Source organism: Bos indicus, chromosome 15 (genome assembly GCF_029378745.1).
Source record: "Bos indicus isolate NIAB-ARS_2022 breed Sahiwal x Tharparkar chromosome 15, NIAB-ARS_B.indTharparkar_mat_pri_1.0, whole genome shotgun sequence".
NCBI classification, from domain to species: Eukaryota; Metazoa; Chordata; class Mammalia; order Artiodactyla; family Bovidae; genus Bos; species Bos indicus.
Window position 1 is genome coordinate 29,740,903 of NC_091774.1, and position 12,676 is coordinate 29,753,578.

The 12,676-nt window shown below is 39.2% G+C and overlaps 1 protein-coding gene across 5 annotated transcripts in view; it reads right to left on the reverse strand.

The window, feature by feature from the left end:
- Positions 1-4,272: 4,272 nt before the first annotated feature.
- The window catches only part of DDX6 (DEAD-box helicase 6), a 31,706-nt gene continuing 23,302 nt past the window's right edge, over positions 4,273-12,676 (reverse strand). For 4 of the 5 annotated variants that reach the window (XM_019975052.2, XM_070803518.1, XM_019975051.2 and 1 more), the window contains exons 11-14: positions 12,518-12,581; positions 10,196-10,297; positions 9,593-9,799; positions 4,273-8,591 (exon numbers count right to left, since the gene is read on the reverse strand). In XM_019975052.2, coding sequence (XP_019830611.1) covers positions 9,624-9,799; positions 10,196-10,297; positions 12,518-12,581 — 342 coding nt within the window. In that variant the 3' untranslated portion in view covers positions 4,273-8,591; positions 9,593-9,623. The remainder of the gene's footprint in view (positions 8,592-9,592; positions 9,800-10,195; positions 10,298-12,517; positions 12,582-12,676) is intronic. The other variant, XM_019975054.2, reaches the window with a different exon arrangement.

Sequence of the window (12,676 nt, forward strand, 5' to 3'; positions counted from 1 at the left end):
GATACATACCTAATAGATTTATAATAAAACAAGGAAGAAATACTCATAAATATTATAATCTTAATTTCTACAACTAGTCATGTGGTCATACGGTATCAATAACTTTCTTCTTCCACTACCCATTCCATATGTCCTTTGTCCTCTGCAAGTATCTTGGATAATCTTGATTCTCTGCCTGGTGGAATGACCCAAACCTTCTGAAGAGTCTGGACTATTACTAATCCAGTCTTTACTAGATTATTGTAGTTTTCCATTAACTTTTATCACATTATAAGGTATATTGAAAGTAGCCCCAGGAGATTTGCATTTCAGACAAAGTCTTCCTTGCTGTCTCTGTGTAATCACAACCCAATTTCTCCCTTTCAAATTAGGGTCACAAAGCAGCCTGTTGGTTGAGTAGCAGGAGAAGTCCAAAGTAGGCAGAAGTCCAGTGTGGCAGGCTCAGTTTCCAGTTTAATGGAACTTCTGATGAGTTCTCTGGAGGAAGCATTTCTCTCTTGGGAATTAAGACCTCTGGTTTGTAATCTATTTTATATATAGTAGTATGTATATGTTAATCGCATCCTTCTAATTTATCCCTCCCCACACTTACCCCTTTGGTAACCATAAATTTTTTATATTTGTGGATCTATTTCTGTTTTATAAATAAGTCCATTTGTATCTCTTTTTTTCAGATTCCACATGTAAGTGATACCATATGATATGCCTTTGGCTTACTTCACTTAGTATAACTGGTAGATCCATCCATGTTGCTGCAAATGGCATTACTTCATTTTTTATGGCTAATATTCCATTTTATACACATACAAACACACACACACACACACACACACACTCACATTCATACCATATATTCTTTATCCATTCCTCTGTTTATGGATATTTAGGTTGCTTCCATGTTTTGGCTATTGTAAATAGTGTTTCTATGAACATTGGGGTACATTTATCTTTTTTAATTAGAGTTTTCTCTGGTTATGTACCCTGGATCAGCATTGCAGGATCCTATGGTAACTCCATTTTTAGTTGTTTAAGGAACCTCCATACTGTTTTCCATAGTGGCTGCACCAATTTAGATTCCCATCAACAGTGTAAGGAAGGTTCCTTTTTCTCCATACCTTCTTTAGCATTTAGTGTTGGTAAACTTTTCAATGATGGCCATTCTGACTGGAGAGAGGTGACCCTCATTGTAGTTTTGATTTGCATTTCTCTAATTAGCAATATTGAGCATTTTTTTCATGTGCTTTTTGGCCATCAGTATATTTTCTTTGGAGAAATGTCTTAGATCATCTGCCCATTTTTCAATTGGGTTTGTTTTTCTGTTGTTGAGTCGTATGAGTTATTTGTATATTGTAGAAATTAATCCCTTGTCACATCATTTGCAAGTATTTTCTCCAAGTCTGCAGGTTTACTGATTGTCACAGACCCTTGATTTTCCTGTCTCACCCTTTGCCTGCACTTATTCCCATGGTACTACCAACGAAAATCTGAACTGTGATGCCACCACATCCATGAACAGCCCATCCACCAACCCTGCTAAGGAGGTGATCATTGAGCTCACCAAATATAAATAACCCAATGCCAGAATCTCATTTTAAGAGTCTCTTTTCTGGGACCACTTCTGGTACCAATTATTCTGTCTGGGTCCCAACAAGAAACAGATGGCACACTTGTAGTAGGAAAATTTGAGAATTTATTTTCATCGTGCCTATTTACAAAGCTGTGGGTGTAGGGAAAATCTACCAAGGGGAGGGAACCAGAAAATGGAGGCAGGGTGACACTTAGCTGCAGAGATCTCCAGGTGAGGAACAAAGTGGCTAGAGGCATCTTGTGCATGCGTGCGTGCTAAGTCACTTCAGTTGTGTCCAATTCTTTGCCATCCAATGGACTGTAGCCCACCAGGCTCCTCTGTCCATGAAGTGGGTTGCCATGCCCTCCTCCAGGGGATCTTCCAGACCTAGGGATTGAATTACTCTTTTCTGTCTCTTATATTGGCAAGCAGGATCCTCACCACCAGGGAAGCCCTGAGGCATCTTACAGGCTGGGAATTAAAGGAATACAAACTCCCTCTTTGGGCTTCCCTGGTGGTTCAGATGGGAAGAATCCGCCTGCAATGTGAGACCTGGGTTCAATCCCTGCGTTGGGAAGATCCCCTGGAGGAGGGCATGGCAACCCACTCCAGTATTCTGGCCTGGAGAATCCCTATGGACAGAGGAGCCTAGCAGGCTGTAAGTCCATGGGGTCGCAGAGTCAGACATGACTGAGCAATTAAGCACAAACTCCCTTTCATCTAATTTCCTATGGGAGTCTCTGGGGAGTAAACCCAAATGCAAGCCAGCAATCGGGAAATATTTATGTGGCTCATCTTAGGCTGGACTGTACATACCCATTCTTTGAAAAGGCTGGTGGCTTGTCTGTCATTTCTTCAGTGTATTGTAGTGAAAACTGAATTTACAACTTCCTTGAAAGTTGGCAGACCTCTGGCCTGCAAGGAGATCCAACTAGTCAATCATAAAGGAAATCAGTCCTGAATATTCATTGGAAGGACATGCTAAAGCTGAAACTCCAATACTTTGGCCACCTGATGCAAAGAACTGACTCATTTGAACAGACCCTAGGAAAAGATGCTGGGAAAGATTGAGGGCAGGAGGAGAAGGGGACGACAGAGGATGAGACGGTTGGATGGACATGAGTTTGAGTAAGCTCTGGGAGTTGGTGATGGACAAGGGAAGCCTGGCATGCTGCAGTCCATGGGGTCACAGAGTTGGACACAACTGAGTGAACTTTGACTCCTCTTGCTTATTTAACTTATATGCAGAGTACATCATGAGAAACGCTGGGCTGGAAGAAGCACAAGCTGGAATCAAGATTGCTGGGAGAAATATCAATAACCTCAGATATGCAGATGACCCCACCCTTATGGCAGAAAGTGAAGAGGAACTCAAAAGCCTCTTGATGAAAGTGAAAGAGGAGAGTGAAAGCTGGCTTAAAGCTCAACATTCAGAAAACTAAGATCATTGCATCTGGTCCCATCACTTCATGGGAAATAGATGGAGAAACAGTAGAAACAGTGTCAGACTTTATTTTTCTGGGCTCCAAAATCACTGCAGATGGTGATTGCAGCCATGAAATTAAAAGATGCTTACTCCTTGGAAGGAAAGTTATGACCAACCTAGATAGCATATTCAAAAGCAGAGACATTACTTTGCCAACAAAGGTTCGTCTAGTCAAGGCTATGGTTTTTCCTGTGGTCATGTATGGATGTGAGAGCTGAAGAATTGATGCTTTTGAACTGTGGTGTTGGAGAAGACTCTTGAGAGTCCCTTGGACTGCAAGGAGATCCAACCAGTCCATTCTAAAGGAGATAGGTCCTGGGTGTTCTTTGGAAGATATGATGCTAAAGCTGAAACAGTACTTTGGCCACCTCACGTGAAGAGTTGACTCATTGGAAGACTCTGATGTTGGGAGGGATTGGGGGCAGGAGGAGAAGGGGACGAGAGAGATGGCTGTATGGCATCACCGACTCGATGGACCTGAGTTTGAGTGAACCCCGGGAGTTGGTGATGGACAGGGAGGCCTGGTGTGCTGTGATTCATGGGGTCGCAGAGTTGGACACGACTGAGCCACTGAACTGTTCTTTTCTAAAGCTGTTATGGCAGTTTGCCTTTCCACATGCATTTTACAATCAGCTTTTGTCATAAAGCTTGCTGGGGTTGACTGGAAGGAAATACAGGGAACCTATAGATGAAACTGGGGAACGGACAAGAGAGCTGTAGTACATGGGTTGAAGACTGTATCTTCAGGCCTGATTCCTCTCACCAGCGTTATCTTGCAGTTTTCAGCATACAAGTCCTGCACATACCTTGTTACACCAGTCTTTTGGGTGCACAGGTGAGGATGTCGGGTCCAGCTTTGTCTGCTTTTCTCCAATTACTGAGGTCTTTTGATTTCTTTCATCAGAATTTGTAGTTCTCAGAATACAAATTCTATTCACTAATTTTGGGGGGCAGGTTCTAAACAATTCTAGGGAGTAATTACTGGCAGTTCTCCAACTTACTGTGGACCAACTCCCCTTTCCTGTTCTGTTTAGGCTATGAAAAATTAAATGCAAATGGAGAGACAGCCCTAGGGCTGGACAAAGGTACTCTCAGATTTTATTGAACTGGGCTCAGAGGAGTAGTGCTGAGTCTTCTTGCTTTTCAGAATGTGAGTCGTTTAACTAAAAATGACTTCAAGATTGAACTGCTGCTACTAAAGACACACCACACACATATCTGGAGTTCCAGTGGGCTTTTATTGAGATAAATTAACAAATCAAGATTTTATCCACCATCTTTTCTTTTAAATTCAGCAGACTCTGGTCAATATTATGTGTACATACAACATAAGACATTCCAACAAAAACACAGCCCCACTGGAACATTTGCCAATTAACAGAAAGCCAATTTTCCCATTCCCCAGATGTTTTCAAAATTGAGTCCCAACTGTTCACTTCTCAGTGGAACTGGTCCCTTGTGGCTAGGGACACTGGTATTCTATCCTGTTTTTACTAAACAAAAAATAACTTGTCTTCGTTTTGTTTCAAAAAAGGGAATAGTGACTTTGTTTTCTCCAAGCACCCCTCCCCCACAACCACTGGTTAAAATACAGTAGCCTGTATCTTAATAGCCCAACCCTACCCCCTCCCTTGCCCTGCCCAGTACTGTCTACTGGAGAATTTAAATACACTTCTGTTGGAATCTGTCAGCTATGGAGGGGCACAGTCCAGGTGCCAGGCTAGCTCCCTCTGACCTCATGAACCTTTGGACACTTAACTCTTTACCTCAAAGATGAGTTTTTAGATCAGAAAGAAGTGGGTTTTCTTTGGAAGTTAAAAAACAAAAACAAAACCCAAAAAACTAAAGGTATGAAGTAGAACTACAGGCTTAAAAGGTCCACTAAAGTCACCAAGAAGTTGACTGCATCAGCTCCCATGAGGCCAAAAATTTTTGGCTTGACAAAGGTATTTTGCCAGAAAAATGATTCTGCAACAGCTTAAGATACACAGAACACTGAAAAAAGTAGCAAATAAAAACAACATGGCTTAATTCCCAAGAATTTATTTCATCTTTTTGTTACTCATCTATAGTAAGGTCAGGAGTGTGACTAAAGGCAGTTTCTGATGAGGTCATGAGCTTCCAAAGTGTTTCTAAATCCTTAGTGCAGATACCCTCCCTCTTGGGGCAAAGTAACCTCCCTCCCACCCCTATTAAAAAAGAAAAAAGAAAAAAATTAAACCAAGTGATCAGAATGAGATGTTTTGATTCCAACAATGTACACTCAAGGCTTTGTGCTGAGTTGTCTGGTTCTAATCCAAGCATGATGGTATCAAACACAAAGCACAAGGCAAAGGAAAGATGCTCCCATCTCATTCTGAAAACAAATACTGACAACCAATCGCCTCCCCCCTCCCCCCCGCCCCTTGGGGCCAACCTGTAATGATGCTGGGACCAACCTGAAAATGATTTAGAGATTCTATTTAGGTTTCTCTCCCCCTTACTTCTTCCCATGGAAGATCATTTTAGAATAAATTTATTCCATTCCTAAGGGAAAAGGCAAGAAGGTTTCTCCATCGGAATGTAAGGAAGAGAGAGACAGCAAGCTGTGTAACAGTCCATAACTCATTACACGACTATATAACCACTGGTTAAACCAGGAGCTGATTGTAATTTAAATATTAAAAATAAGGGGAGTAGTTTTTATCCAAATGAACCACTGGAAAAATATTACCATTACTTAAACACCCAATACTGGAAGGAACAGAAAAACAACTAATAGTAACAATGCTCCTTATTTTAAGGGGGAATTGAAGAAAAAAAAAAAAAAGACTAGGCTTTGACCTAGTTCGTAGAGCATCTTTCCATTTAACAATTCCTATTCAAGAGTCAAGCACCAAAACTGGACAGCTGCCTGTATAAGACTGTGTCCAATAGTGGTGTCCCAGATAGTTTTAAGTGCCACTCCTCATCAGAGGCTGTACTTCAGTAATACTTTCCATTTAAAGTCTGTGCTTTTAGAGGGACCCACAGGCATGTGGCACCAGGCGGAGCACAGTCTGAGGATGGCGAGAGACTGCGCTGTTGTTTAGTCACCCACTCTCTCTCTAGCGAGACACAAAATTGCGTTTATGAACTTTCCTTGTTTTTCTTCTATAATGAATGATCCCTCTTATCTCGCCAGAGATGGGGGGGGGGGGGGGGGGGGAGAGCTGCATCAGTACAAGGGCAAGATTTTTTGGTCAAAAGTTGATGCCTTTTAAGTTCCCTCCCCCCACCCCTCCCTGGGAAAAGGTTACTTTCTTAATTAGGCCTTGCATTTAGTAACCAACATTGGCTGGAGACACAGTGTGGCTTGGATACCAGATAAATGAGTTATTCTTTTTTGGGTTTGTACTGTGCAGCTCTTGCTACAATTTTTAAGGAGTTAGGGCTATGTCTGATCAGGAGGCATCTGCAGGATTTTGATCCTCAAGGAATTTTGGAATTACAAATAATTTTGCTTAGAACTAGGCAGAGTCAAAAAAGCAACTTTGAATAACTGACTTCTTTATCCAGATGAGTTAAGCATGAAAGTTTATGTAAGACATATCCTGGAATATTTTAGGGTTTTAAAAGACAATGACAAATGAAAACCAATTTTTTTTTTAATTTTTTTTCTTTTTTTTTTTTAATCCTAGATGCCTCCTGATTGACCTAGTATACTGGGTTAAAAGGGAATTAAAAACATTAAAAAAAAAGTTCACTGGTATTGATTCATCTCACTCCTTTTGCCTGGAGATCAGGCCAAACATCAAGCATGTTGGGAGGGGCACAATTTAAAGCAACACTATTGACTGTAAAGCATTTGCCAGCAATTTACAATGCAAAATGACAGGTAATTCTTGTCACAAAGCAAGAGAATGGCAAGCAGCTTTCTGCAGCATGAAAGTTAACAGCTCTCAGGGGTCGCCCGTTCCTGCAAGTTTATGTATCAAGGTGGGCAGAGGGCAACACACAAAAGTACAGGAGGTGATCCACAGAAAGTAAGCCCCAGAACTGCTAAAGTTACCAAAGCTGGTACTGGCTAATATTCTGAAATGCAAATCCATGCTTTATACATATACTGCTCAAAGACACTGCCGCTCAATCATATCCCCACACTGCAAGGCAAATTCTTTGTCCCCTTTTGCAGAGCTTGAAAAGTTTCTCAAACTTTTAAAAAAGGCTGGCGGGGAACAGTATCAGAGAGAACGTCTCAAAAAAATAACATCTTGAATTACAGGTTTCTGAAGCTTCCCTGTGCTCTCTGTCAGGCCTACTCCAAAGGTACTATGTGAGACAGTGTGGCAGCAGTGAACCGCAGACCTCTGGGTCTCTTTTCCAATGTAGGATTCCTGTAGAGGTCTGCTCTCTACAGTAAGAAGCCAAAATACTTTTTAGATTTAGTGTTGCGGAAAACTGAGCCCCTCTCATCTTTAGCTGCTCCCATAATCACTCTAATCCCCTTAATCCCAGCAACCTTCATCCAAAAAAAAAATATATATATATGTATATATATATATATATATGAACCCAGAAAAAAAAACCTATTTACAAAGTTTATACAAGTATACACACCCAATTTTCTATGGGACACGCTCTGCCACAGAGGAAAGAGGGTCAAAGGCTCTGACATGTCTACACATCAAGTGCCATAACTGCTAATGGAGGCGTATGTAAACCAGTCTTTAGTGTTCTGCTATAGAGCACAAAAGGCTTGTCATATGGCTCCTGCGATGATAGACTGCTCTTTCCTTTGGGAGCGATGATGTTGCATCTACTCAGCCCAGAAGAAATTTTTACTTGGGATTGTTTTTTTTGTTAAATACATGTATTTACAGTGCGGATGAACTGCAGTTGCATATCAACTCCTCCACATAAAGAAAAAGAAAATGGTGTTTAACATTACTAATACGTTTCATCTTCCAGCCCTGGGCTTGAGTATCGGGTAGAAAGGGAAGAGAAGAGACTTCAACTTGAAACCAAAATGAAAAGACAAAAATTTTTAAAAAAAAGAAAAAAGAAAAAAAAATACTATTGTTGATTCCTTGGGCTGTGTCTAAAAGATGATATTCTGAATGGTCTCATAGCATAAGGCACTTCGCACAAATAAGTAATAAGCTCTTCAGGCTTAAAAACGGATGAGTAACCAGGGAGAAGTTGAAATGCACTCAAGAGTCAGCTGTTGGAGAATTTTGAAATCGTAGACAAGCTTGTGTTCATCAAGGTTCTTCTCTTTTTAGGGTTTCTCCCCTTCTTTCTCTTCCTTCTTTGTCCCCCCTTCCCCAGAAAAATTTTTAAAAAACCAGCAGTTAGTGCAACTAATGTTCAGTCAGCACACAGTGCAAACAAGTGGAACAAAAAAGGTAAATTCCTTTTCAGCTTTTCTCTTCACCAGTTAAAAAAAAGAAATGTCTGAGCTCATAAGTCTTCATAGTTCCAAAATAAAAGAAGATGAAAAACCCACAAAGAGAAGAGCATTCCCCCCAAAATCGATGTGTCACAGATCCAAACGAGCCTTCCATAGTTTGTCAAAACCTAAAGAAAAAAGAAACCTAAAATTATCGCCAGTAAGCAATATAAACTAGGACACACACACGTGAAGCACACATGAAGTAGGCGTTCACAAGTCCATCCCAAATGCTCTCCATAATAGCTTCTACTGAGCCTCTTTACACACTATAGAATCAGCTCAGGATTAAGGAATTTCCACTGGACATCCCAGAGACAGAATGAAATCCTGAAAGTACTGGTAGCAGGCAGTAGTCATCTGTGACAATTTTAAAAAGTTTTTTTAAATCCTATATGAACTCAACAGCCTGTCAGTGTACTAGCATACATGAGCTAGTTTTTGTCCAAGAGTTTTGTGTTTGACAAGTAAATTAGGACAAAAGGTTAAAGTGAAGAGTTAATTTGGAGACTCTAAAAATAATGGGTAAAACGTTAACTGCTAATTTGAAAACTATCATCTCTGAAATCAGATTTTCCTCACAGGAATATTGGCTGTTTTGGAGGGTTTTTTCCTATGTTAATCAAGCCTTGTTTTAAGCATTTCTTCCCGAGTCCTATAGTCAACACAAGATGAAAAGGTGGATGCATGTGAGTCCAGCGGCCATTTAAAGTAAGGCAGTTAGTTATCCTCATAACCTGCTTATACCTTTACAATAAGGTTTTACAGATAATTTAACCTATTAAGGTATCCATTAGAAATTAAGAGTAAATGCTAACAGATGACTGAGTGATAAAGGAAAAGAGCAAAAATATTTTCATGTTCAAAATTGTTAATTTTTTTTGCTTCCATTATTTTAGAAGTCTGAATTTGTCTTAAGTACTGTTCATATACATTACTTAGGAAGACAGCATTCAAGAACTGCATTTATGGATTGGCCAGTAAGATCACTTCAACTGAGATACTTCCTGTTTACTGCCATTTATGTCAAGAGGTATTTCATCTTTTATGCTAATTGTATATGGTAGGACATCGCATCCCCCCTGGGGGAAGAGGACCTTGATCTCCTTCCTGGAAACATTATGCTTACTTGGCTATTTTCTCAGGTACACACATGCTTGTTAAGCTTTCTCATCTTCTACAGGCTCGCTGTGGTATTCTGCCACATACAGGCTCTTGTCAATGTTGCTCGGGATAGGTTTGATTTCTGTTCCCAGCTGCTCCTCAATACTTTTCAGGTTGAAGCGATCATCGTATGTGATCAAGTTGATGGCTAAGCCAAGATGACCAAAGCGACCTGACAAAAAACAATTCTAATTAATGAGTTAAATATGGGAGTCAATGTGCAAGTACTAGTCTCTGTGGTAAATCCATACAGGATTAATGTTTTTATTTAGTGCCACTCATTCACAGCCTAAAGTAATAGTGTCAAAAGTTGCCAAAATACACAGTATAAAATACAAACAGTACAGTTACAAAAGTGAGGTTCTAATTTGTAAATCTTAAATTAGGCATCAGGTTATGTTAACTTAAAAATAAATGTTCTGGAAGAATTAGAAATTGATATATCAAAAAACAAGTTTAAATTCACTATTTTAATTGCTACCACACTCTACTTCACAAAAGGAACAAAATTTAGTGATTAAACTTCTCAAAAAACTTCCACAAAGAACATCTCCTTCCTTTTCCTCACCTGATCTTCCAATACGATGGAGATAGGTCTCTGCCAGCTTTGGGAAGTCAAAGTTTATTACCACATTCACAGCTTGTATATCAATACCTCGGGTAAACAAATCTTTAAAACAAACAAACAAAAAAAACCTCCATTATATCCTTCAATTTGGTGTCATAATACTCTTTAACATTTATTTCTAAAGGAACCTAAGCTTCACTCACTTCATGCAGTAATTCAAAAGGATCTGTAAATTACTGGCATTATTTCTCATGTGCATTAACCATAAGCAGCTTTCTGTTCACAAGTTACCTTTTCGCGGTGTTGTATCAAAGTTTTAAAAAATGGTCTGAGGTAACATAGTGCAAATCAAGGAAGGCTGAAAAAGATTATACACTCAAAAATGAGCTCCCAAGTATAATTTTCTTCACTCTATTTTTAAGTATTTAATTCAAGGTTAATAAGTTATTTTTAAAGTTCATTGCATAATGGAGAATACTTTAAAAAAGAGGCAATCTACCAGCAGTAATTTATACTTTGTTCAGATTTCTTTAATCCCATTCTGCTGAATGATTTATAACAGGTCTGAGGTAAGCTAATATGCAAGACTATCCCTTCTACTTTTTTCCAGTCCCACAATTATTATGCTAATTTAGGCTTTGACAAATACACGCAGACACAACTCCAATAAGTTCAATAAGCTAATAACTAGGTTTCCCTGCACTTCTCAGCTCCACACGTCAAAATAATCCATGATGGTCAGACAAGTATTTCTAATATACTGGTTTGAATTTGTAACTTGTTATTTTCAACTGTCTCCAGATAAAATTTAAAATTGACATTCAAAGTCCTCTGTTCTATATTTTGGTTGTAACACATCTCAAAACTTCGACTATACCAACCTCACCCACTATACTTCTTTAAACTATCTTCTTAGCAATCTATAGATTACTTTTTATGCCAGGCCCCTAATGAAATATTCCTTCTTATCCAAGTCTAAAACTCATCTATAGCCTATAAATTACAATTTCGTATTTTCTCAGATCACCTCAGCTAGTTATTTCCCTCTCCTATGAAAATTTAGGGTTATTTAATGTATATACCTCACACTTGCAAATTACTTTTACTCCCTTGGAGATCTAGCCCAATGCCCGTTTTTGTCAAATTTTACTGCCACATAGCCATGGCCATTTGTGAAATATACTGCCACTGAGGTAGAACAGCAGAGTCAAGTCACTTGTAACACAGACCACATAGTATGCAAAGTCTAAGATATTTACTACATGGACTTTACAGAAAAAGTTTGCAGGCCCAGCCTGAGGTTCTTAATGTCATCTTTTTATCTCTGATTAAACAACTACTCCTTGAGAGGGGTGGTACTTTGTATGTATTTACACATGTTACACATAAATGTTCAGTACTTATTTAACGATGTATTTGCCCACTGTTCTGAAAAATGAGAAAGAAGAAAGCACTGGCACTTCAAAACTTATCTGAGGGCAGCCTCAGCAAGTTAATGCTTAAAATAAAACCATGTAACCACAGCAGTAATTCCTAACAATGTGTGAGTTCTGTAAGTACCACCAACTCTTTCTAGGGGAAAAAAAGTATTTTTCCTTCTCAAATAAGGAAATGGTTAATGGCAAACGGCACCTTTCTTCTTGTCTGTACAGCTGACCCTTGAACAGTCAGGAGTTAGGGTCTCAGTTGAAAGTCTGCATATAACTTTATAGTTGGCCCTCAGAACCCATGCATTTCTGTATTTATCTCTGTGTATAGCTCAAAAATTAAAAAACAAAAAACTAGGTTCTTCCCTCTATCCAGAAACCTAGTTTAGATTATAAACCTAGTATCAATACTAAGACTATATTACCAGTGTACAGACAGGAGGCTACTGAATCTAACTGTCCACACGCACCCCCAGTCCGCTTTTCTTTATGTAGTGAAATACACCAGAACACAAACTAGTCTGATTCTGGCAAAAGAAAGGCCATAATAAACGTCCAAAACATAGTTTCTTAACATAATTCATTTTGCATATGCTAATAGAACTCACTCCTATATGCTAAAACTATTTAGAAAATACACAAACTCCAAAACTGGTTTAATAGGCAGAGATTAGGTAGGAGTGCCAAAATAAGTGTTTTGCAGTTTCAGGTACGGAACCTAATTTCAAAAGTTAACTACAAAAAAAAAGTTACCTACAGCTCATTCTCAACTTCAGAAATTCTAGAAATGGTAGGAGAGGGAGCTGACTATGTAAGCAGCTTCACTGCAGGACAGGACCGAGAAAGAACAAAACTAGGAAGAAAAACAATGGGTAAAGGAATAGAAAATACCTACCAGTGCAAACAAGATTGCGGCATAAGCCATTTCGAAAATCATGAAACACACGATTTCGATGTTCCTAGGAATAAAGCAATGCATTTATTTGATTACAGCTCACACAAGCCTCCAAATTTCCATCATTTTTTTCTCCTACCCAAGCAGTTTCTTTATATC